The sequence below is a fragment of the Serinus canaria genome, chromosome 6 (assembly GCF_022539315.1).
Source record: "Serinus canaria isolate serCan28SL12 chromosome 6, serCan2020, whole genome shotgun sequence".
NCBI classification, from domain to species: domain Eukaryota; kingdom Metazoa; phylum Chordata; class Aves; order Passeriformes; family Fringillidae; genus Serinus; species Serinus canaria.
Genome location: NC_066320.1, coordinates 10,498,883 through 10,523,411, shown reverse-complemented (window position 1 = coordinate 10,523,411; position 24,529 = coordinate 10,498,883). Strand labels below are relative to the sequence as shown.

Below are 24,529 nucleotides of genomic sequence, written 5' to 3'. Positions count from 1 at the left end.
TTGCATCAGCATTTTAAAAATATAGAAAAAGATACACCTTTACATACATGGTAGGAAAAAGCTTTTTATTCTATGATTGTTGTGTCATAGGAGAGCACTTCTGTTTCAAAAACACAGGTAATTGAAACGCGACAGTAACAGCACATCTGCACTGAAGGTGATTTAAATATTACACACAGGTTAACATCTTTTATAAAAGAGGCAAAGATACTGTTAGGTGCTATTCAGCCTTCTCCCATCAAAGCAGCCCCCAGCGGTATGCATTGCTAACTCCAGTAAGGAAATTGGACCCTGGAATTTCCCATTGTCTAATCAGAAGCAACAGATCTGCTGATCCTTAGTCAGAGTTGGGAAAGTCATCTTCACCTTTGCCCATCAAAGGTTTGAGGTTCAGCTTTTGGGTTGAGTACCTGAGTCACAGTCTGTATCCAAAGAACCAACAGAGCAGCAGTTAAAAGTAAACTGTATTTTGCTGTCTTATGCTGATTAAAAAAACAGACTCTGTCCATTATATCTTAGATAATGAAAGACACTGAGGGTTTAAAAAAAATCAATTTCCAAGAAAATAACCTTTTCTTTCTTTCCTTTTAAAATCTAAAATTCCTTATGTTGAATATAAAGCTGTCAAATTTGATTTTCAGAAGCATCCTCATCATTAGTGGTCTTCCTTTCTGGTTTTATAAGGTGACATGACACTGATGTCAAAACACGAGTTTTTTAGGCACTTCCCAAGAGAATTCCTGTCTTCCAAAGTGACCATAACATGCAGTCTTCTGGTAAATGGGCTTTTTTAAATCCAGATCCCTGTGTGTATAATAAAAAGAAGGAAAAAAATTTCATATTAAGATACTTCATGATAACTACTATTAAATGGAAAATATGAAATAATCTTAAACTCCTTTGGTAAACCAAAAGACACCTTTTTATCAGAGCAAAGTAACTTAAAGTTCTTGGAATGCAAAAGTTGTTGTATTTGACTTCCATACTCTATAGAAGGCCAAACCTTCAGTAACAGCTGAAGATTCTGCAAGAAATCATTTCTTGGATGCAACTACTGGGATATTTCCCTTTCTGTACATTTCTTTACCTGACAATGACTCCAGGCCGAAGATCAAAGTTTTTGTGCACAATGTCCAGCAGCTCTTTCTCTGTTTTTTGGGAAGTTCCATAAGTGAACAGTGAAATAGACAGTGGATGAGCAACCCCAATGGCATAGGAAACCTGTGGGGAAAAAAGGTTCCTTAGTCAGCCAATAAACACAGCACCTCTGGGCAACAGTGGGCAGCAGAACAAAGCATTAATTTATGAATCATCTTATGAAAACTAAGGCCTCCCCTTCACTTCTCATATTTGCACAATCTGTATTTGTAGAAAAAAGAAAACTTTGAAAATGCTGAGGCCTCTGGACTACTTTCTCCCTCATTATCCAGTCACCCCATGCTCATTTCAATGACAGTGAGTGTCAGAGGGTTGAGGGCTCAACAAATATACAGAAAAATAGCCAATAAAATAGCCAGAAAGCTAAAGGCAAAGTTCCAGTTTCAAGAAGCCCACTGGTTATGAGTGACATTACAGTGGGCTTGAACAAAGGATCAAGTCTTCCTTTCTCCACAAAACAATCTTCTACTACGGCGGCTCGTGCCATGGGCACTCAAAGACAACCTGAAACGGGAGAACGGATTTGAGAGAAGCAGCAGCCCCAGCAAACCATACCTGAACCAGGACACGGCGGCAGAGCCCAGCTTTCACCAGGGACTTGGCCACCCAGCGGGCGGCGTAGGCGGCCGACCTGTCCACCTTGGTGTAGTCCTTGCCCGAGAAGGCCCCGCCGCCGTGCGCGCCCCAGCCGCCGTAGGTGTCCACGATGATCTTCCTGCCCGTGACACCGGCGTCGCCCTGAGCCGGGGACAGAAGTGCTCCATGTCACATCCCCTCCGTCTCAAACAAGGCCCCCAGTGTAAGCTGACCACACTTTGGGCATTGCTGGGGATGGCTGGAGGAATGAACTTGTCTCACCAAGGTACAGCACTGGCTCTAATTGTTCTTTAAGGCCAGGTTCTCAAGATAAGCCCTTCACAAATTCGTTTGGTTAATCAAGCCAACAGGCTTACACCCAGATAACATGGAAGCTTTGCTTTAGAAATCACCCACTAAGTATCCAAACCTATTATGGAATATTGCTGAAATGCTGTGTGCCATAAAGGAACTAATGAAAGATTTCACACTGTTTAAAATATAAAAAAAAAAAATAAATCCAGCCTTTCGTATCTTTTAGTCAAAATCATAAATTGTGTTAATATTAAATAGTAGATTTTTTTTTTAATTTACAGTCCAAAGTATGTCAGTGGTACCTTATAGATGGTCACATGGACATTGCACCCAACACTGCCAATGCAGTATCAGAGACTGTCATATATGGACTAAAAACTGCATTTCCAACCCCAAAATATTTATAGTCTAATTTGAACTGTATGGGTATGGAGTACTAGGCAGCCATAGGTAATTGAGGAAAGGATTACTTATTTCTAGGAAAAGATACTTATAGATGAATATTCTAAAATATTAAATAAGGAAGCACAGATAATATTCTGGTTGCCTATAGCTATCCCAACTGCTCCTCACAATTGCTTCATATTTTCATTTGTTCTGGGTTAGCTGATCAGCACCAGCCTAATTGTCTGACCCCTGCAATTTACTAAATCTTTAAGTTTTCTCGTGTAAAGGAAAACATATTCAAGTTTTACATTCCACTGCCACCTGTACAGGCAGATTTGAAATTCTTTGCCTCAGAACATCATGTCACTAAAATTCAACTGCTGGAATGTTTGCACGGCAAACACCAGTGGGGAGTCAAGGTTTTTCTTGGACACTGTGCATATACACAGAAGTAAACCTTTGGCACTGTTTGTTCCATTCTGCTCAGAAAGCACTGGGACATCAATCTGGATTTTAGATAGCTGAGCATGTATTAAAGGATCCTATCCTTGGGTTTTTCTGCTCGTCTCAAACCTTAATTTGTGACATTGCAGACAGTTGCAATGACAACACCTTGCATGCCACCATGACTTAACTGCAGAACTGAGTGAGAGGAAGAATAAATGGACATGTGAAAGGCAAAAACCCCACCTCTTGTTTCAAAGGTGCTGAACAAGTAGAAATGCACTTGTAAAGTGTGGGGAAGTCATGGTTGTGATGAGCTGTAAGGTCTGTCCTCACCACACCAGCAGGTACTGCTGGTAGGAGAACGATGACAGCAGCAAACCTGCTCATTTTGCCATAGCCAGAATTCAAGGTCCCACCACACTCAAAACCATAAGATGAAAATCCCAAGTGAAATACATGTATCTTCCTTAGATGAATTGAGCTGGAGGTAAGACAGCCTCCTGTAGCTAGCTTTGTTAAAAATAAAACTGAATAACGCTCTTCTGAGAAATAAGCAGAAAGCTAAAGCTGGTAAAGTCAAGGGGAGAAATGGTTATTTCTATGCTGCAATGCCATTGTAAATTGCACAAGTGATGATAGCAGTTGGAAGGTCATGGACACATAGGCAGATTGACCCATACTGAGTAAACATAGCCCAGGTTTAAACAGCTGTAAATGGACACTGTGACTTTTCTCAGTTTGTATGTGCAAACATATGCAACACAGCTCCAGCACAAGAGTAGCAAGGGGTCCCTGGCTGGCTTATCACTTGGAACTATAGTCCATTTTAAAAGGGATGTGCAGTTCAGTACACATCTGAAAGATTTACATTTTTAATGGGTGCACTTCACTGCACACATAAAAATTTTCCTGTGTGTAGCCTTCTTTTTCTGTGTAGCTATGATTGCTGCCTTGGTTCATTCACTCTAAGTTACAGCTCAAGTTTGACTCTCCTTTTGTGCATAGTCAAGAATGTCAATGATACACAAAATTACGGTGACACAACCCATTCAACTGAATATTTTTTTTTTTTTGTAGAATCAATAATATAATAATAAGTCTCAACATCTTCTTACCTGTTGCATGGCACTAATATAAAAAAGAGTGCCTTAGAAATAATTCTAGAAAATTCTGGCAAGAATTTGTAAATCAAAGGGAAAACTTGGATTTGTTTTAAAATTGAACCTAATTTTCAGGAAGGAGTTTTTGAAGTTTTGTTGTGATAGTTCTGAAGGCATATGAAGATTAAAACATTCATAATGGTAAATTTGTTTTCAAAAACTAAATCTCAGAACTGCTGATCCTACAGAGAGTGGAAGTTCTTCCTGACTTTGGTGAGAACAGGATCAAATTATAAATCCTATCTCCTGCATTGCCTAAAAGTAAAAGGAACATCTATTTTCTCACCAGAAGAAGCCTCATTGGGGCTGATTTTCAGGACAGATGAACACCTGCAGCTCTTACTGGTGTCAGATAGAAGAGTGAGTGCTATGTAGATCTGAAAAGCAGGTTCACTGTAGGAGAAGTAAAGCTTCTCTTGTCCATCTCTGTATAAGAAGTGCTTCCCATGAGGAAGGACTGCAGGTCTCACTCAGTGCTGGTCCCCAGAGGGTTTTGAAAACCCAGAACTGGGCTGTACACTCTACATGCAATGGAGGATTGGATGCAGACTTGCCTGCCTGGTCACAACACGTGTGCAGTATCACCAGGCCCTCAAAGGGTACTTTGGCATAGGACACGTGAAACCCTGGGCCCTTCTCCCACATCCAGCTGCAGAAAAAGCCTTCCACTGGGCAGCTTGCTCCTTACCCTGGGACAGAGATGCCAAAACCTGAGCACTGAAGACACACATACGGTGAAAGGCAACCTCATAAGACCACCAAAATAATACAATGACACAAACCTGAGGCCCTCCAATCACAAAACGTCCGCTGGGCTGGAGGTGATAAACAGTTTTGTCATCCAAGTATTTGGCAGGGACCACGACCTTGATCACCCGTTCCTTCAGGGTGCTGCGCATGTTCTCCAGGGAAATGCCCTCATCGTGCTGCACCGAGATCACGATGGTGTGAACGCGCACGGGGATCACGGCCCCGTTCTTCTGGATGTACTGGACTGTCACCTGAGGGGCACAAACAACGGAGCTGCTGTAAATGTGTTGCTGTAAATGTGTTAGTGGCACCCAGCAAATGTCACCCGGGCTATTCCGAAAGCAAAACTGCAGCGAAATGTCGCTACTGACGTTCGAGTGATCGCTGCTCGCAGTGATGCCAGGGTATAAAAAATGAAGCCCATTTCCTGTTTCCTCATTGAATTTTTGCTATGCTAAGGGAAAAAAAATAAAGGAAAAAAATAGAAAAAACCCAACTCAATCAGGACAACTTGATTCTCTATGAAATCACCCAAAATATGTCTTTCAGGTGCAGTTTCCTTCAAAACTATCAAGCCTCAGAAATTTATGTTCTTAGTGCATCTTGGAAATGTCAGCCTGGACCCCTAAATACAAATAAATCCTTGGGATGTCACTTTTCCAGCAAGCACAAACCACTTTAGCTCTGAAGGATTAAGCATCCCTTCAGTGGCAGGTGGTGGAGTGCTCTGAGGCAAGTTAACCATTTTCCAACAGCCAAGGAGACAATGTCAGGAGCAGTGGAAAAGCTTTATCTGCTCCTTGTAGGTTATCCTGATGGGCTGAAACACATCAACTGCTGCCTTCAAAAAACCCTCAGTATTTCTGGAAAGACAAGGAGCTGGTTTCCAACATTGTGGACAATTCCCTGCAGTATTTAATTTACCTGTGTCTTAGAGTCAGGCCTCAGCCAAGGGAGTTCTCCACTGCGCCTCAGCTCTGCTAACCTGGCATTCAGTTTGTGAGCAAGAATAATTGTTAGGGGCATGCATTCTTCTGTCTCATCTGTGGCATAGCCAAACATCAAACCCTGCAGGAAGAGAGAACATCAACCACTGTTAAAGGCACTACAATCAAAGGCAATAAGATTTAACCTGAAGCAAAAAACCAGCAGTATCCTCAGGTTTGCTTTCTACTGTTTTACATCACAGTGCAAGAAGCCAAAACTCAGATCAGGCTCCAACACGTTACAGTGTAATGAGAAGCAGATCATGTTCCTAGAATTCTTTTACTAGCCTGAAGGCTTACATTGTTGAGCTAGAAACCTCAGTAAAAATGAAGACTTAGCTGCAAAAAAACAATAGGTTCTTTCACAGAAAAAAAAAAAAAATCTGCTGGAGAAAATATTTCAGGACTATTCTGTCTTGGGAAAGATGTTTTCTATAGCCTGGAAATGTTCCAAAGGCTTTTATGTATGAATACAGACATACTTACTGCAGCTCACATCTGAAATTTCAGTGGAATGGGGTGTGAGCAGTCCATGAAGGACATACCCTTCAAAGAGTTTAAGGCACCTGCCTCAGATTTTTCAATGCCACGTGCTTAGAGTCACAGCTTCTACTGTTATATATTATATTCATACTGTTATATATTACTTTTATTATTCTGTCATGTTCCCTGCATCAGATTATCATTTGATAAATAGAATTAGCAGCATTTTCTTTCTCCTCATCCAGTGTATGTTGTGCGGGGAAAAAAAAAAAGGGAAAAAAAGACAGGAAGACACTTGGATCAAATGGAAAATGAAGCCATCAAAGTGTCAAAGGAAGTCAAATCTCTTTTCATCTTATGTAGTCTTATGTCCCCATGACAGCAGAAAATAATTTTAATTTTAGTCCTCAAGGGATTTTTTAACAATATTAGCTTGGCTCCTGAACTCTGATACTTGCCCTTACAGTTCTTAACAGCACTCATACAAACTAGATATTACTTCTAGTGATAACTAGTAAATGTTGAATTAACTCATCATCAGTCATATTATGCAGTTTTTCTGTTAGTATCTCTCTCTTGAGAACACACCATAAATGCCTACATGTGTTCTTTAGCTCAGAGAAACTCAGTTTGGACAGCCTTAATTACATGGAGCACCTATTACAAGAGCTGCCTCTGGGAATAAGTGAGAATTTAATGTACTCTGGCATTTATTGTACTAATGCTGAGGGCAGGTGAAACATCACCTAATGCTTGGCTGCACAAAGTCTCAACAGCTCTTTGAACGTGAAAAGATCCTTTGTTTATTCCATGTTACACGGCAAGTCTGAAGATGAATGGTCTGATGAACCTAAAACTACACAACAAAACCATGAAATACATAAACAAAAAACCTTTTCTGAGTTCTAAAGGGAACCTCCTCTGCTCCTACAAACTGCCAGGGCTCTCCTGATTTGCCTGGAGTGCTAAAGCAACACCAGACAAAAGTCTGCCCACAAGGAACCTCCAACTGTTTTAGTAAAATTACAGGTTTTATTCTGGCATAAAGGAAAGTGTGGAAATACTTTGACATGGGTTTTGACATAAAAAATAGGGCATTAAGATGGAGTAAATTTTTTCCATTAAAACAGCTTTGGTGTTTTAGATGTGATGCTTTGTCTACCTGATCTCCAGCACCAACATCCTCTTCATTCCTGTGTAGATGAACACCTTGGGCAATATCAGGTGACTGCTGTTCCAGTGCCACTAAAACATTACAAGTCTTGTAGTCAAAGCCTATTAGGAAAAAATAATAGCAGTGAATTAACTTTTTCTGTCACAATTAAGGAAAGTAACCTGGAACCAGATTACAAAATTTTTATTCTGAAGGATATTCAGAACTCAAAACCAAACTGCTATTCTTTAGGAAAATTTTTGTCAATACCACACCTGAAACCTTTTTTGGGTGGGGTGGGATATATAGGGTTGCCTTTCTTGCTTGTTACTGGTTATTTTTTCTTGTACTGACTCCCTGTGCCAATCCAATTCAGATTATGAGCCTCTCCCAAATGAATACTGATGAAGTCCTCTACATGAATTCCCAGAAGCTGAGTTTTTCAGTGACTGAAGACTCTGCTCTCTCCACATTATTTGTAATACATTCAAAGCATTGACCGTACTTAAATACGCATGGGACTTTGCATGAACCACAAACAGAAAACCACCAGATTCAGGTCTCACAACAAATGTGGAAATGGGAACTTATATGGCTTTCCAAGTCCAAAAGTAAGGTTGTAAAAAGAAATTGAAAGACTTACAGAAGATTGTGGCAAAATTTCCCACCTGTTCCTAGGTGTATTAATAGTAACTTGCTTCTCTCCAAATCCAACATTTCCTAGAACTATAGCTACTGACAGCTGCTGAGCAAACCAAACTCATGTTCAGCCAGTACAACATATATACACGTCCATGTGCATGTCATCCACTTGAATGCTCCTCACCCTCTTTTCAGTAGGCTATGTAGAGAAGGAAATTATATCTCTGTACATAATTGTTTGGTTTAGGGTTCTTTTTTACTTCTAGAAATTGTTTTTTACTGGCTCACCAAATCTCCCCTCATCACTGTTGGCAGTTTGGATAAAAAGGAGATTTATGACCTCCTAGCTTTGCCTCTGTGTTGTGGAAGCACTGCTGTTGTGTGACAGCACAGGCAACCTGCAGCTGAGCTGCTGTAATATTCTACATCACAACCTCCTGCAAATTTGATTGCAATCAAAGAACTGCAGTAAACAACTCGTAAACTCTTAAAAGATACACTTCACTGTAACAGAATACTTGAAATATTTCCACTCTATAAACAGATACATGCAAATCAGAAAGGGAAATGTGTCTGGTGCACAGAGCATTTTGTCTTTTTTATCATTTGTGTATCTCACCACCTAGGTCTGGACCACACACTGCTCAGTGTAAAAGGAGATATTCAGAGCTGACAAAGCACCCTGCAGTGACAACCACCTTCACACCTGGGAATTCTAAATGCTACAGCAGTACAAAAATACAAAGGTACAACGAAATGAGCTAGGTTTCTTCTCTCTCTCTTGCACCAAGGTGCAACAACCAGCTTGCCAAATGAAAAACCAAGAGTCAAGTTCTTGCAAGTTTGGAGGAGTGGTAGGTTCTATGGTTCAAATAGCAGTTAACTACTGTGGCCAAATACCACAGTTCAAAGTATAGTCTGCCTACTCCAAATTCAGTTTTAACTAATGAAAGGTTTTTACTTACTGGGGTAAAGCCAGAAAACGTATAATGTAGCACCATGCTTTCACACAGCACATTCATTTTGTGTCAGGCTTCCTAAAGCCCCTGTATGGAAGTGGTGACAGACCTGTTTTGCAGTTGCCTATTGCTTGCTCTTCCATGATTTCATGAGTTTTTCCACCAACCTTTAGCTGAATCATCATAGCCAATATGTCTAATTGCATCTCGGACAACTCGCTGGTAATCCACAATGGCACGAGAAGTGATCTCCCCACAGAGCAACACCATTCCTGTCTTGCATACTGTCTCTGAAAAGAGAGATGAGATCAGGATTACAGTAGCAGAATAAACCAGCTACTAAGACAAAGAACTGTGTTTGTGGTGATGATGATTTTGAGAGATCCATTGGATGTATACAGTGTAAATCCTTTCTATCCATATTTTTAGCATTGTAACTCCATCTATAAAAAAATTCTTTTCATATTTGCCATCTGTCTGAAAGCAAGGAAAAAACTAATATGTCCAATTTACAAATGGGAAAGTCATAACACTGAGCACAATTCAGTGATATGTAAACCTGTTCCTTCCAGGAAAATTCAGTCCACAAACAAAATCAATGGCTCTACTCTTCCACAGCCTGCTTGCTCTTCAGTCTTTACAAAAGCTTTTACTGTTTCTCCTCATCTCTCCATTAGAAAACTGAGATTCTTATGTCATTTTTTGAGAGTGAAACGAGCTAGGTCTTTGCAAATATCCTAGAAAAATAATGTGACTGTGCAATGACTTAAAGCAAAGCAGCAAATAACTCACCACAAGCAACCTTGGCATTCGGGTCCTGTTTGAGATGGGCGTCTAGTACAGCATCGCTGATCTGATCACAGATTTTATCTGCAAGACATCAAAGCTGTGATTCAAAACCACACCACTCAATACAGGACATGGACTGTTTGCATCACTTTCAGCAGGTATTTCAGAAAGGAATTCTTTTATTGCTTATTATTGCCATATTTAAGGGAGCTAAAGAGAAAGACACATTAAACATCCTTCCAGCAAACTCAGTGGACACAGTAGGGCATTTACCTACTGGTGTAAACTAACTAGAACTTTACCTGTAGTTTTATGCACTTAGATGTGAAACAAGTGTGTAATGCACAGAATAACCCGAGAGGTTAAGAGGTTTTGCACCCAGCTTTCTCTTTCTCCAGCACCACCAGCTCTGCAAAGCAGTGATGCTCTAATGGAATGGGGATGTTTTACCACCAACTTCCATCTCCCCAACAGAAAGTTGCAATGTACCTGACCTGCACTGGTGGTAAAGCCTGAGGAAGTGTTTAGAGTAATAGAGATAATGCACAGCTCAGTGGAGGGCTGGGCTTGGGGTTGATTTTTGTCACTGCTTCCTGCCATCTGGCAATGTCACCTCCTAATAAACCCTGCAACCCACATAAGGCAGCACAGGGAATACATACACAGCAGCAAAGAAGGGGTCACCAGCTGAAGTTAGTCTGAGGTAAACTTTGAGTCACATGCCAAATACAAAGGTTTCAGCTGAAGCTTTTCATAATAGTATTTTGTGTTTTTCTTTGTTTCTTTTCTAATCTTTAAAACAAATATTCAATCTTAATCAAATAATCAAGCTAATCTAATGGACACAAAAGGGCAGCACCCATAGCAATATTTACCATTTTCACGTGGAAAATGGTAAATATTCTTATATAATTTAATTTCACTGTTCTTTAAAAAAGTCTAGTATTGCTTTGAGATTTTCACATAACAAGCTGTGTGGCAAAATTAATTAATCTCCTGCCTTGCTGTGTGCAACACAATCTGTTGGAAAGCAATGTTTTGTAAGAGTCTGTCATTACAGGCTTTTAATACACTTAAGCTCAAGTCAAAATAAATTCTCACTTATTTTCGTGAAGAAGGTGTACATTTAGCAAAGAGGGACAAATCAAGGACTGGAGAACTAATGAGATTCTGACACTCTTATCTCCCATATTCTCTCCCATCTCATGACTTCAACACAAAAAGAATGAACACAAAAGACAATTGGCAAAGGTAGGAACTTTCAGCCTTGCAAGAACTGTACATGGATTACTAAATTTGGGACAATTATTACCAAACAGGAATCAGACTTGCAATTTAATTAGATGTCCAACTGAACCTTGTTTAGCAAACCTGGGTACAAAGGTGGCAGGAGTGATTAAAATGTATTTTTGCTTACACTCTTCAAATTTTTCATTTTATAAGGAAATACATCCACATTTTCAAGCATGCAAGCAAGAAATATTGACAACAATATGCAATTTATTACCTGGGTGAGACAACAGAGCCCCTGGGGTTAGGATGGCTTTCTTGGGTCCAATACCCAGCAGCAAACTGTAGTGGCTGGGACTGCTTTGTAGTCTTTTTTTCACCTCCCAGAGTTACAATGAACAACCTTTATTTCTGTCCTTGCTCCACATGAAGCATGTCTCACCTGCATTAGATGCCTCTGTGCCACATATCTAAGTTTCCTGCATGGTACTCATTGGGATGCTACATGCATTCTTGCCAAAACACTCAAGAAGGGTGTCAGGAAGCTGTGGGAAGGTTTAGGACAGAACGAGAAGAATGCCCTAAATCAGAAAAGTCTATCTTGCAGGATGAAATCAACCAAACTCCACCTAGTTCTGAAAGACTGAAGGAAAGGCAGCCTACCAGAGGAAACCCCTATAGGCACTGAGATCTCAGTCCCTAAGAACCTAAAAGTACTGTGCTGAGAGAAAAGGGGTTTTTTTCTGATGGGGAATAATGTAATTACAGTTGATAAATGAAAGTTAAAAAGAGACAGATAAAGATTCAAAAAGGAGAATCTGAAAGGAGTGAGAGCCATGGAAACCATTCATCTAGAGGCATGCAGGATTCCTTATCCTTCAAATGTCTACATGAAAATAGAATTATCTTTTTAAAAGGTATGAATGAAATTCAGCTGCCATTTACTAGCTTGTTTGAAGAGCTCTTGCATTAAATATTATTATCTATGTAGGAAAGTCAGATCAGATTATATTTTGGAGAAGAACCCTGTTGATCTTTAACATCTGTTAGAGTGAGACCCTAATAAACTCAAATAACAGATTGGAATAATTTGATCTACTATAGTTAGAGCATACCTTTACATTAAAATAGTCTGAGGCAAATCAGTTTGATAAACATGTAATATCTGATTGTTGGTGCAACAACCAGCAGCTTTAGTGCAACTAGATCCAAACCCAGACACAGAGATGTCTGTCAAGACAGGAAAGAGAAATCCAATGGATGATTGGCTGATTAATGCATTAAAGTAAAGGCATGTCTATTAGTAAAGGTCTCTGGTGTAAAATAAAACCAGGCATTCTATTTTTAGCAAAGCTTAGCAGGCTTTGTGCACCCTCCATTATGTTATTTAAATTTCTCATCTCAGCTGGCCCATTTCTTTTATTATCTGGTAAGTGTGAGAGGTTTGTCTATTCATTTTTTTCCCTTTTTATTTTCCCTTCTTTTTTAGAAACAGGGAAAGTGTGATGGAACACCTCTGGTGAGACAGTGCAATCTTAAGAAAACCCTATGTAATAGGTCAGAATTCAGTTCATGCATACCTTTATGTCATGAAGTACCACCCAGTAGAATGAATATTGCAAAAGGGGTATCTGAAATGACTGAGTAGGAAAGAATTAAATAGCCATGACTGCTGTCATGAAATCCAGTCATCCCACAGGCCCAGAGATGCCAACAAGCCATGGAACAGCTCTTGCTAACCACAAAATGAGTCTGGGGAGGCTGAGGATAAACTCAACTCAAAATCCCAGTTGTAATACTAGGAAGTAAAGGAGGTGTTCAACAACAAAGGTGATCTCTGAAAATTAGAAGAAACATCTCAGTTTTCCAGATAGTTAGACTTAAGTCTGTTACATGAATCTAGAGTATGTAAGAGCCTAACAAAAATTCTCAGAACCTTCACAGGAATTCACTTTCACAGACTCACCAAACAGAGGAAAAAACCCCCAATGAACAGCAGTAAGACCTGAAAATTTTATTCAAAAAAGCTCCACAAAATACAACAAAGTGGTACAGCCAAACTTCTGACTTTGATGGTGTAGTAAATATAATAAACATTGAACATTTGAAATGGCAAGGGTAATTTTCCTCAAAACATGTAATCAACAACATTAAATTCAGTATTTTTAATGATATGTTATTTTTATCAACAGAAAAAAATTAAATTAGAATGTGAATTTTTAAATTCAAAGCATGGCAAACAGAGCAATTGTTAGTTTTCTGCTAAAAAAAAAAAATTAAACAGGGAAGAAATGCAGATACTTATCATAAGCATTTCATCAAAAAATCAGCTTTCCAACAAAAGACTTTCACTAGAAAGACTTCAAATACCTGCATTGTGCTGTACATTTTTCCTATTTAAAAGACCCCTTGAGCAGTGCTAGTTGATAACTGCAGTGGTAATGCAATATTAGCAGTGTCCAAATGTCTTGTACAGCTGTTCTCCTAATTCAGTGCACAGTTTACTGAAGTATCATGCATATCATTAAGTATATATAATCTTAGATATAAGACATGCTGAACAGATCTGCATTTTCTGGGTTTTTTTTCCTTCAGGATTTTTTCCCTTGTGAATATCTACAAGATAAACATGTGCTTTCTATATACTTGAAAACCTGAGGATGCTTTTAGAAGATGTTTGGTCTTATATTTTTAAAGACATTCCTTAGTACTTTCTGGAAAACTGAATGGAAGCCAGTTTGCAGCCAGTTCCACCTGAAGCCACCCAGACAGAGGAGGGAATTACTCCTTGGTGGTGTGACATCTGTAGGACATTGTGGGGCACAGAAACACACAATGCTTTTCAAAGCACCATGAAACCTGTGCAGCATGACAGACACCACAGGACTAAGGAAAATGGAGCAGTGACAAAATAGAGACCAGAAAAGAAGAGTTATCTTTTTCATGATTCTGTCTGTGCACCTTTATTCTTATATTGAAAGGAAGAAGTCATGTGTAAGTCCTCTGAGAATTTGGAATTTACACCACTAAATGATTAAAGATCTGAAAGCAATTCCCAAATGTTATGCCCAGGGGGTTTTGAAGAATCAGAGTGAGAAGATGGCATAAACAATCTTCTATAATGTCTTTGGGGAGCACAGGTGATACCTGTGGGTTAATTATTGACAGCTGGACTTCTGGACTTCTCAGTGCCACCCAGCTCTAGGCATTGCACAGATACAAGGCAGCTCTCTGTACACTCCAATAAATAAGCATGCAATTTCTCCTGCTTTGTGCATCAAGAAGGTCTCCATTAAAGCATTCAATACTCAGCTAATACAATCAGAACAATTCAAATTTCCACCAGACAAAGATCTGGTTCAGGATCTTTACTGCAAATAATGCCCTCTAGCAAAATTATACTATCACATACGGAAGAGAAATAATCAAGAACACGCAAATTATCCATTTTGTATAAACAGAGGAAATCAAAACTCACAATAAAACTCTATTGCTAGAGATAACATCAGAAGCCCAACTGCAGCCTCAGGCACTGGGCCTCATTTTAAGAAATAGCCAAGATTTTGCTGGGTGATAAAATCCTAATGGCATGTCTATACCTCTTGTGCAAAACCACAGAGGGGAAAAGGGGGGCTTGGCCAGGGTATAGAGGTGATCAATTTGCTGTCAGGAGACAGAGCTGTCACTGAGATGATTAAGATCCAATGCTGATGCTCGGGAAAAAGAATTTGCAGGACAACCCAGAGTTACTGCCAGCCTTTCCTCCTTTGATCTGGAAAATCTCTATCTTCCCTTTGCCATAGGCACTGGGGTTTTCAGTACACTAAGCAAAGGTCTAGGCTGTTTCAGAAAGCATCACAGCCTTGAAAACACTCAGGTAAATTTCAGTTTCCACTCACTCTAAAATAAACATCCCAGGTTGGTACTTTGTATCTCATAGGACCCAGAGATCCAGCTAGCTCTCCAGGATGAAAGAAGCTGCAGGGATATCCAAGTGGCAACTGTGTTTCTCAAGGGCCCACCTAGGATTTCAGCACAGGAGAAAAATAATAATCAGGGGGCCTAAAAGAAAGGCCCGATAGAGGGTTTGGAAATAAAGGAGGGACTGTGAATAAGAGCTAAAAAATTGGCCAAATTCTAAAACAAGAACCAAGATAAAAAGAGGAGTGGTAAGAAAACACACCAAGGGATCTGGGGACTCAGTCGAATTCTCTCTGCTCTGAGACTTCCCTATTTTTGCCCCAAAATGATTAAAAAACAATGATTAGAGTAGCATAACTTGTGATCAGTTGTCTTTGGAAATAACATCAGCCATGTAAAATTATCCTACTGTATTATGTGATTTTCCCAGGAAACTCCATAGCACTACAGACACTGGATGTAAATGTGTATAAATCTGACATGAGACACAGGTTCCAAGGACAAAACATGGTTGTCATTTTCTGACTGTGTTACATCAGAAAGAACCCCAACTGGTTAAACCTGATGTAGTTGCCTTCGCATTGATGAAGAGGTACTCAATTGCATCAGCCATGGATTTGATCTGCAGTACTAAGTTAATCTAGAAGAGTATCAAACTATAGACATAAAGTTCTCATTGCTGACCTTTTTATCCTGTGTTATAAAATCATCCTACCCATTTATGATTCACTCACATAACATGAATACAGACCCAAAAAGCCTTATTACAGCAAAAAGCACAGGCCACCAAATCAGCTTCTAAAACAAATACACTTTTCAGGACCTCAAATAGCCCATTGTCCCCTGGCCTCACTTGAGGAAGCAGTTGCTGTTGACATAAGGTGTATGTTTACGGTGGATGAATATTTGTTTTCAATAAAATTGAACTAATCTCTGCTGACCACACATAAAGTTTAGCAAATAACTGTCCACTATTTGCTTAAGCAATTCCACATATTGCATCAGATGATGGAAAGGGGTGAGAGGCAGGGGGCAAACTGGTGGCTTTGCCACGTCCAGCTACCGGAACCACTAAAAAAAGGCTCCAAGATAGGCTACTTGGGGATATTCCTGTCATGGGTGACAGCCTTAGACCACTCCCTATGTGCAGGACAGTTTCACAGGACCCATAAAGATATGGAACTCGAGAAGCAAGCTATGCATTCTTACCCATATGTGAAACTTGAGCCTGTCAGAGATACAGTAGTGTCTCCACAGGAATACTGATAGAAATGTAGATGAAAAGGAAAGAGCAGCACCCATAAACCTCACTGCCTTTCTCAGCTGAGCACACACCCTCCAAAAGCACATAAACTCCTGTTGGAAGCACTCTAGTTATAGGAGTTCTGCAGTTTGTATGGACAAAGTCCAGTAGAAATAAAATAGAAAAAGCACCCTGTTACAAATAACTTCTCTAGTAAGGCTGACACCAGGTGAATTCTGCTTTAGGCTTTTAAAACACCTCAAATGAAAATATTACACTTTTCAGACTTTTACCAGAGCAGGCTTCTTACCTGGATGTCCTTCTCCCACGGACTCCGATGTGAACATGAAAGCCCCCTCATCATCGAGCGTGTAGTCACATAAACCATCCACCGGCCCATTCATGGCTGTGATGCTGCTCCTGGTGGGTTACTAGAAACAGGGCTTGAAGAGCTCTACCTTCAGTGCCTTCTGTTTAAGAAGGCTCTTTAGCAGCAGAACTATTGCTATCTTCACTTGTAACCTCTTGGGCTAACTTGAATTTCAGCGTGTGCAAGCAGCATGTGCATGCATCCGTGCCTGCATGCAAGGAGTATGCATGTGCCTGAAGTCTGTATCCCTACCTAGCCTGATCTGTCAGTCCCTGAGCTGCTCCTATATATGGAAAAGTGAAAGTGCCCAGATAATCATGTGAGGAAAATGGAAGAGCCCATTTCTTGGCAGGGGAGTTAGTTAACTTTAGGATACTTCACTAATTAACTCAGTTCTTGGAAACACTCTGGATTCAACCTTTGCAAGACTGGTTATCTTAGTAGCTCGACTGAGCATGAAGTAATGCAGCAGTGCTAGTGACAGTTCAGGTCAGTTGCTTTTCTCTTTGGCTCTCCCCTGATTCTGGGATCTATGGTGTACTTCCAACTCTGTGTTGTGGTTTTGCAGGGATAGATACAAAATGTGTAAACTCACGTCTTTCCTAATGAAGGACTCGAAGAAGGTTGCTCTGCATCATATAACCATACTTTCCTTTTACTTTTTCATCTCTAGACAACTAGAATTCCCCCATGAATTGGGGTTTTTTTCTTTTATTTTCATTCATTTTTCGTGCACATTTGAGAGACAAAACGTCTGATAAGATCTAGCACCACACTGCTTCACAGTCTGCTACACAGAGCTTACCCTTCAGCCTTTGCTTTTCTTTCCCCTGTCCTTTCTTCCATTAATACAGGTCCATTTTAATTATATTTTTGTATCATATTCCCATACTATATTCCATAACCCTTATAAATACAATAACTGCCACATCTCAGAGCTCAGTGATCATTTCTACTGCAGAGTATTTCTTCTGAGTCAAATGGCTCATGTCTGGAATATGCTGATGGCATGTCAGGTATGAAGGCAGAGGGCATTTTGTGGGTAATCGTGTCTTTAAGTGAGTATATAAAAAACAAGTAAACATACCCATGGGATAGATCCACAAAATGCCCACCACTATAAGTAGGTGTAATTTTCCTTATTTCCTTTACAGAAACCACTATATTCTCAATCTCTGACCAAAGCACAGGTCTATGAAAGAAAATTCCTTACCACTCTTCAGTTTAAAAACTTAGTTTACTTCAAACCCTTAGCCATTATTATCACTATTATTATTAATAATAACATTATTTAAAAATCCCCAAAAAGATTCCTTGGATTCAAATTTCTCACTGCTACATATTTATGTAAGAACTCATTAGAATTTTCACTTTCTGCCTACATTCCTGAAAACAATAACCAATGCCTGTGAATGTTCACCCGTAATCTGCTGCAGCATTGTCCCTCTCTAATAATCATCAACAAAGAATCGTTCATTTCAAATACTCTTCCTTGGTTTTCTATTGAACAGAAGTGATCTCATGGAATGATGAGCACCAGTTACACTTAAATTCCACAAATTCACACATCAGATACAAATTATGAGGCACAGATTTTTCTGGAGTAAACTGTGGTCGCCCCACTGACATGAAGATACTATCCCAGCCTGAATAAATTACACATTAACACCACCCAAAAAAATTGAATTAGTAAAAAAAATTTTAAAAAAAAATCACAAATAGGACCAAAGAGTAACTAACCATATTAAACCTAGTTAATCTGTAACATTAAAAAAATTATATTAACTTTTAAAGTAAAATAACATTGATAAGCACTCATTCTTAAATGCAAATGTTTTCTTCTTCTTTATGGAGGCACCAAAAGACACAATGGGAATGGGTGAAGCAAAAAACTATTTTGTGTGTATTAAGAGTTCTCTTTCTGATTCTACAAATAATCATCTAACAAAAGCAGACAAGACTGATTATCATTAGCCTGTGAGTTCCACTCTCTCTTGCTTCTGGTTTTACTTTTCCTTGGTTTTCAATGCCACTTAAGGAGAGAAAGTGTAGTTTGGCAATCAGCATTCATGGTTTTAAGGTAACACTTCAGAGAATGCAGTACTCTCACACAATTCTCTTATCACATGTAAAAATAAAAAAAACCACAAGCTCTCAAAATGCTGAAGACCACAAGTATTGACATACATGAGGAATGAGTTTGCAGGACCATTGTATATTTTGTTTTCACAGTTCTTATGGCACTTGCTTCTGTGTAGTTAAATGCATTGGTCCTTGTGACCTTTGGAGGGTCACCCTTCATTCAAAAGCCTCTCTGGTACTAGTACTCCAGAAATGTTGCCCAGCTGCATTTTACATGAATTTGTGTAAAACTTCCAATTTGAGCTTCTTCCAGCTGTGCCTTTACTATCAAGAGCAATACATTTGCTTTATGGCCATGAAGCACCTCAGCATGTTCTCTTCTAGGACATCTATGACCAGTGCTAAAGCATTGTAGGATTATGTAATATTTAATTTGGCGTCTCTTCCCAGACGCCAAAAACTTGACTTTTTAAATATTTGTAAAAAGGTAAGATAGTGTTTTACCATCATGTCTTTTTGGCATAGCACTCCTGTCTATGAAAAAAAAAAAAAAGAAAGATGACACTAAGAGAATGATGGATATCAGCATTTTTCTTTATTCCATTTTATTGATAATGAATCAGCTGTTATCAGCTGATACTCAATGTAACAGGATTCCAAATTTTCTATTAATTTTATTGTCATACCAAGCCCTAATAAAGTTTCTCTATAAATCTCCTTATAATTCACATATTACCCATAATTGTATTACCTTTTGACCATATTCTATGATCTTTACTCAGAAGATACCTACTGATAAAACCTTCCAAATCAATATGACTACTGTGCTTTCAAATAAGGGAAAAGACAGGAAAAAACTTGATGTAAAAACAACTCTGCCCCTCTGAATTTCTCTGTATTGTCTACAATGTCAATTGAAGCCATGTTTCAATTGGAATAGCAATCTAAGTCTTTCTATTGACTTTAGGAGCATTAATATTTGGCACCATCCTATAGTATTGCTGCTTTTACTCACAGCAGTTCTGCAAGACCACCCCTCTTCTAGCTAGTATAACAAAGACTGACCAGAAGGCAGAGATTTATCACAGCCTTGAGAAAGCCCTGGAAATCAGTGAACAAGATTTAGCAGAGAAACTGTTATGAATGATTGCTATTGATGGTGCTGATTCTCTAGAAAGATGATAAATTGTCTTGACCCTAGACCTCTCATTCTCATCAGATTGCTTTACTTGCTTTATTTTCTCCTTTTCTATATTTATTTGCCTTTCTCCTCTCCCCTCATTTTGTCTTGCTTCTATCCAAGTTAGTTAAAACACATTTTCCCTTTCTTCTTGTTTTTTTTTTCCCTCCTTTTACTTGTGCATTTCCATCTCCCTTCTTGTCACTACTGATATCCCATTCAGCTTATAAACCTCTGAAAATAGAGCCTACATGGGTGAATGATATCTGTAGAAGTGAGAAACAAGTTTGACCTAACAAATTACAGACAATCACTAGGACAGCAGAAGGGCAAAGAAGAAAGCAGGTATCTCTAAGACTTAGGAATCCTCACTTCAGCTGCAGAAGAATCAAGTTTTCCTGGCAAGCAGTACAGGCTCCTTCACTCTTACAGTTTCACCACCATGGGAACTTTTTGGTGATTTCTTTTGAGTGAGGATTGTATCCATAACTTGGAAGAATTCTGCATTACTAGAATCAGTTATGGGGAGACCATTTCTTAAGCTATGCAATTTCTCTCTCTTATCACAGCTTTAAGGATAATGACTTGATATGTAGAGATCACACACTTTTACTACAGTAACTTAAAGTTACAATTCCACTACATTAAAGAACCAAAACATGGTTAAGTACAGCAATATACAGGAATAGAGTTTGAACATGGGGAATTCATAACTTGCTTCCCACCTGCTTCAAAACTCTTGCCTCTATCTAGTATTATCTGAAAATGAGAGTGGCTCAAGGCCTCCCAAATATGCAGGTGTAGATTTCACTGGCCCATAAACATTCAGGGTAAAATAAATACTGCAGAGCAGAAAAAAAATGTTATGATTGTAGAAGGAAAGAAGGTAGTGTGTGCCCTGAGATGGGCGTCTATCAGCCAGCATTTATTCTTTCATCTCACCTTTCACCTTCTCCAGACTGGACTATGGGACCTCCTGCACATGACCATGAGCAATTCAGCCCTTTCATTCTGGAGGGCTTTTATGACTCTTTGAGTAAATACCAATTCCAGTCAGGGCAACTTCTTAGTGTGCATTCTGTGTAACACACTCCACTTCAGCTTCAGAGAGGTCCTCTGTTGCATCTCCCAACTGCCATCCCTGACATTTCCTAAGAAGTGTTTCCAGGTTCTTCCATTACCAACATCAGAGAAAATAATGAATTTTGCTTCTCTCCCCTGTGCTTGTCCTTTTTGCATCTGTTTGACCTCAAATTCTGTTTTCAAATACCTCACTTAATCCCAATGCTTAAAGCTGGACACTCTCTACTCCAACCTTCTGCTCAAAGAAGGACCAACTTGAACAGGTTGTTCATGGCCACGGTATAAAGTAATATGTGCTAGGCCTTTATACATGAAGTGGCAACTTTTAGTTTCTTAGGAAATAATTAAAGCTACACTGGGGCTAAATTGGGCTTTCATTAAAATATATCCTGGTGTTAATTTTACTGGGAATATTATTTCTTTAAAATTAGCAAAAATTAATATAAATTAATTTTCTATTTATTCACCTAATAAAAGTACTAGCAGTTCACGTCTCAATCCTGAGATAACAATAAATTAAAGTCTTTTTTCTAATAATTTTTCATAAATAACCCTTGCTGTACCAAAAATTGTACAAAAATAGCTAGATCAGTTAAATTTTAAAGTTTTCCATTTGCTGATTGGTTACTATTGCTTCATTTAAACAGCATTAAACCATACTGGTATATAATCAGCTCTGCCTTTAGTCTTTAGCAGTTTTCCTGTTTAAGTTATAAGCTCTGTAGAGCAATGCACAAGCTTTTGTTTGTGATACATGCTTATGTGAAGGCCTATTACAATGGAATCACAAGCTCTTTGTATCCTTCACAAATGATGAGAGGGTAGAAGGGAAAAAATAGAGCCCTGTTCCATACTCACCTCACTCAATTAAAAGTTTCAGCTTGTAAATGTAGCAGTCTACAACATACATATTTAGCATTTTACTCATAAGCCACCATAGTAAATGTAGTAAATTCACCCGTTCATTGTTAAAATTATGCCTTAGACAGGTATGGAAAAGTCTTCAATTAGAAATGATCTCCCTTAAACCTTACAAACAGCCATCTATGTATTTTACTGGGTGTTTTTTCCAGCTGCTATGGTCAGTTTTTTGGCTAGGAAAAGACTATCATCTGACATGTAACAAAGCACAACCCTTAATTTCAATTGCACAGGGTGTGATGACACATGAGATCCACAGGCAGCCACAGTTTCTTTCTGTGGGATTAGTTAGGGCTCTTTGCTGTGAATGACAGGTCTGATCACCTGCCCAGACTAAACCCCATTACAGCCATAGATCTTTATCTCAGTTTGGCTAGGGAACTTCAGCTGGCTTCCAGCAGCTTGGGCTCTGTATGATCATCTATCTGCTTTCCCATGTCTAGTGGCATTATCAGTGTAAACCATTAGGATTTCCTCAGTATCTTAGGAAAGAGACTGATGCATTTAAACAGCTATTACCCAAGAGTTTTTGCTGCAGTGTTTCACAGATGTTTACAGTACAGGTGGTCTTTGGACTTTGAAACAAATATTGACTTTAGTACATGAAGTCAGGTTTCAGAAACCTATCTGCAAGAACAGTTGTGGAATTCATTAATTCTGGCTTCCTGACAAGGAACATTAGGTTAAATTCAGACACATTTGAACTTTTTCAAGATAAAATGCTGGAACATACTTCTCCATCATCTATGGAGTAGTGTATGCTTCTACACTAGTAGTGTAGGAAGCATACACTACTTCCCAAATGTGAAACACATAGGGAAGTAGTGTATGCTTCCTACACTACTAGTGTATGTTTTCCTACTGTTCTATGCTTGCAATGAAAATATTTACATACTTGAATTGCTTGATACAGGCAAACATCTATTCAAACACCCAATACTAATCTAGTAAATAACACATAGCATAATTTTACATGCATTTTGCATGACTGAAAATAGCTACACAATGCTGTGAGCCCACGAGTTAGGCTTGTATGGCTATCAGGAGAAAAGATACTGCACACATCCAAGATCCATTTTAGCCATGATTCCTATCCGTGGTTATTCACAGCCTTTTCAGAAATTCTCTCACTGTCACTGCTACAGAGCTCAAATGCTCTACTGGTGCTGTGAGATCTGCAGGAAACTCTTAACCAAGTCAACTGACAGGTGACACCTTTCAGAAATCCTCCACCCTGACCTTGCTACTACAGTTGATCCAGACTGGGAAGGCTGCCACCTAAGTAGTAATTTCACATACTTCACCTGGGCAAATATATTAGCAACCAGCTAAGATTATTGTCTTCTATCTATGTCTGAAAGATTTCACTGCAGTTAGTAATTTAGCAGTTTCAGATAAGCAGGTCTGAACTAAAACAAAGCCAAAAATATTCTTTGATATCTGTCTAAACATCCATTAAGTAATGGATGAAGGGTATGTAGGATCACCTAACAAAAGTATATAAACAGTACTATACAAAAATTCACACAGGAATCACAACACATCAATATTTTTAGATTCCAGTTAATAGAATATGGAATGGGAAATGGATCTCACCAAAAGATCTTTAGACTTATAGAAATAGTTGCCTTCTCAGAGTTTCATTATGACACTTATTTTTTTTTCTTTCAAGTCCTTTGCCCTGAAACAAACTAAAAAACTCAAGAATTATGATGTGTTACAATCTTGCTTTGACCCTTAGCAACAAGAACACTTGTAGCAATGAGAAATATCAGTACCTGGAATGCCTGTTGTACAAAAACATGAAAAATTATTCAAATGAACAAAAAAAGCCCCCCAAAAACCTCCTGAATATGATCAGTGTTTGCAATGTGAATTAAGACTATAAACTCCAAAATTTTATTCTTAAGGCTTAAGATCAATAACTTTTTCATTTTGCAAGTTATGCACAAATCTCAGTACTCCAGAAAATAAACCAGCCACACTAGATCATCTCTAGGAAGAAGACAGTTTTAGTCCTTTAAGTGGAAACTGAAGCCTGCAGCTCTACTAGGCAGGGAAAGAGAAGGACAAACCTATTCTCTTTACCATCTACATAGGTCTATAGACTCCCCCCAGGCAACAGCTCATAGCTAAACATGTGGAAGAGTTGATCTTAGGGTATATCTCTATCTTTCTTCTCCTCCAACATTTTCTTACCCCTTCCTTCTTCTTTTTTCCCTCTTCCAGGTTTTCCTATTAATCAATTTGAGGAGCACCTAAATTTCCTACGTTCATATCAATTACTTGATTTCTATGCAGAGGATTCTTTCTTGTTTCTTGACAGGAGGTTGACAGCTTATAGGTTTCTTGCTGCTTCTTCTTTTTAATGTCCACAATCTTTGTTGCTTGTAATTAAACATCAGTGTTGCCTTTGGCCTCTCAACAGTTTGGTAAGTCAGCCAGAAAACAGAGATCAGAGCAGACCTGCCACAATCAAAACCTATCAACTACTCCTATTGACTCTGAGAAGAAAAAACACTTGACTAGCACTTATTAGAAGGTTTAGCCAGTGAAGTGAAGCATCTCATTTTCTGCTTTTGAAAATTGTTATTGAAATCAGCACCTAGCATAAGCCAACTCCTTTCAGGTACCCTCTTTTCTGTGTTTTTAAAAATCTTGGCTAATGAGAAAACTAATGGCAAGTTTATACTG

General features: G+C 38.9%; 1 protein-coding gene across 1 annotated transcript; it reads right to left on the bottom strand.

The window, feature by feature from the left end:
- Positions 1-44: 44 nt before the first annotated feature.
- On the bottom strand, positions 45-16,858 carry MAT1A (methionine adenosyltransferase 1A). The gene is made up of 9 exons (XM_009087510.4): positions 16,510-16,858; positions 9,809-9,886; positions 9,184-9,306; positions 7,425-7,537; positions 5,718-5,861; positions 4,826-5,044; positions 1,714-1,896; positions 1,088-1,221; positions 45-804 (listed from the first exon to the last, which is right to left on the bottom strand). The coding sequence occupies exons 1-9, from the start codon at positions 16,601-16,603 to the stop codon at positions 702-704; spliced, it is 1,191 nt and encodes a 396-aa protein (XP_009085758.1). The 5' UTR covers positions 16,604-16,858; the 3' UTR covers positions 45-701.
- Positions 16,859-24,529: the final 7,671 nt, after the last annotated feature.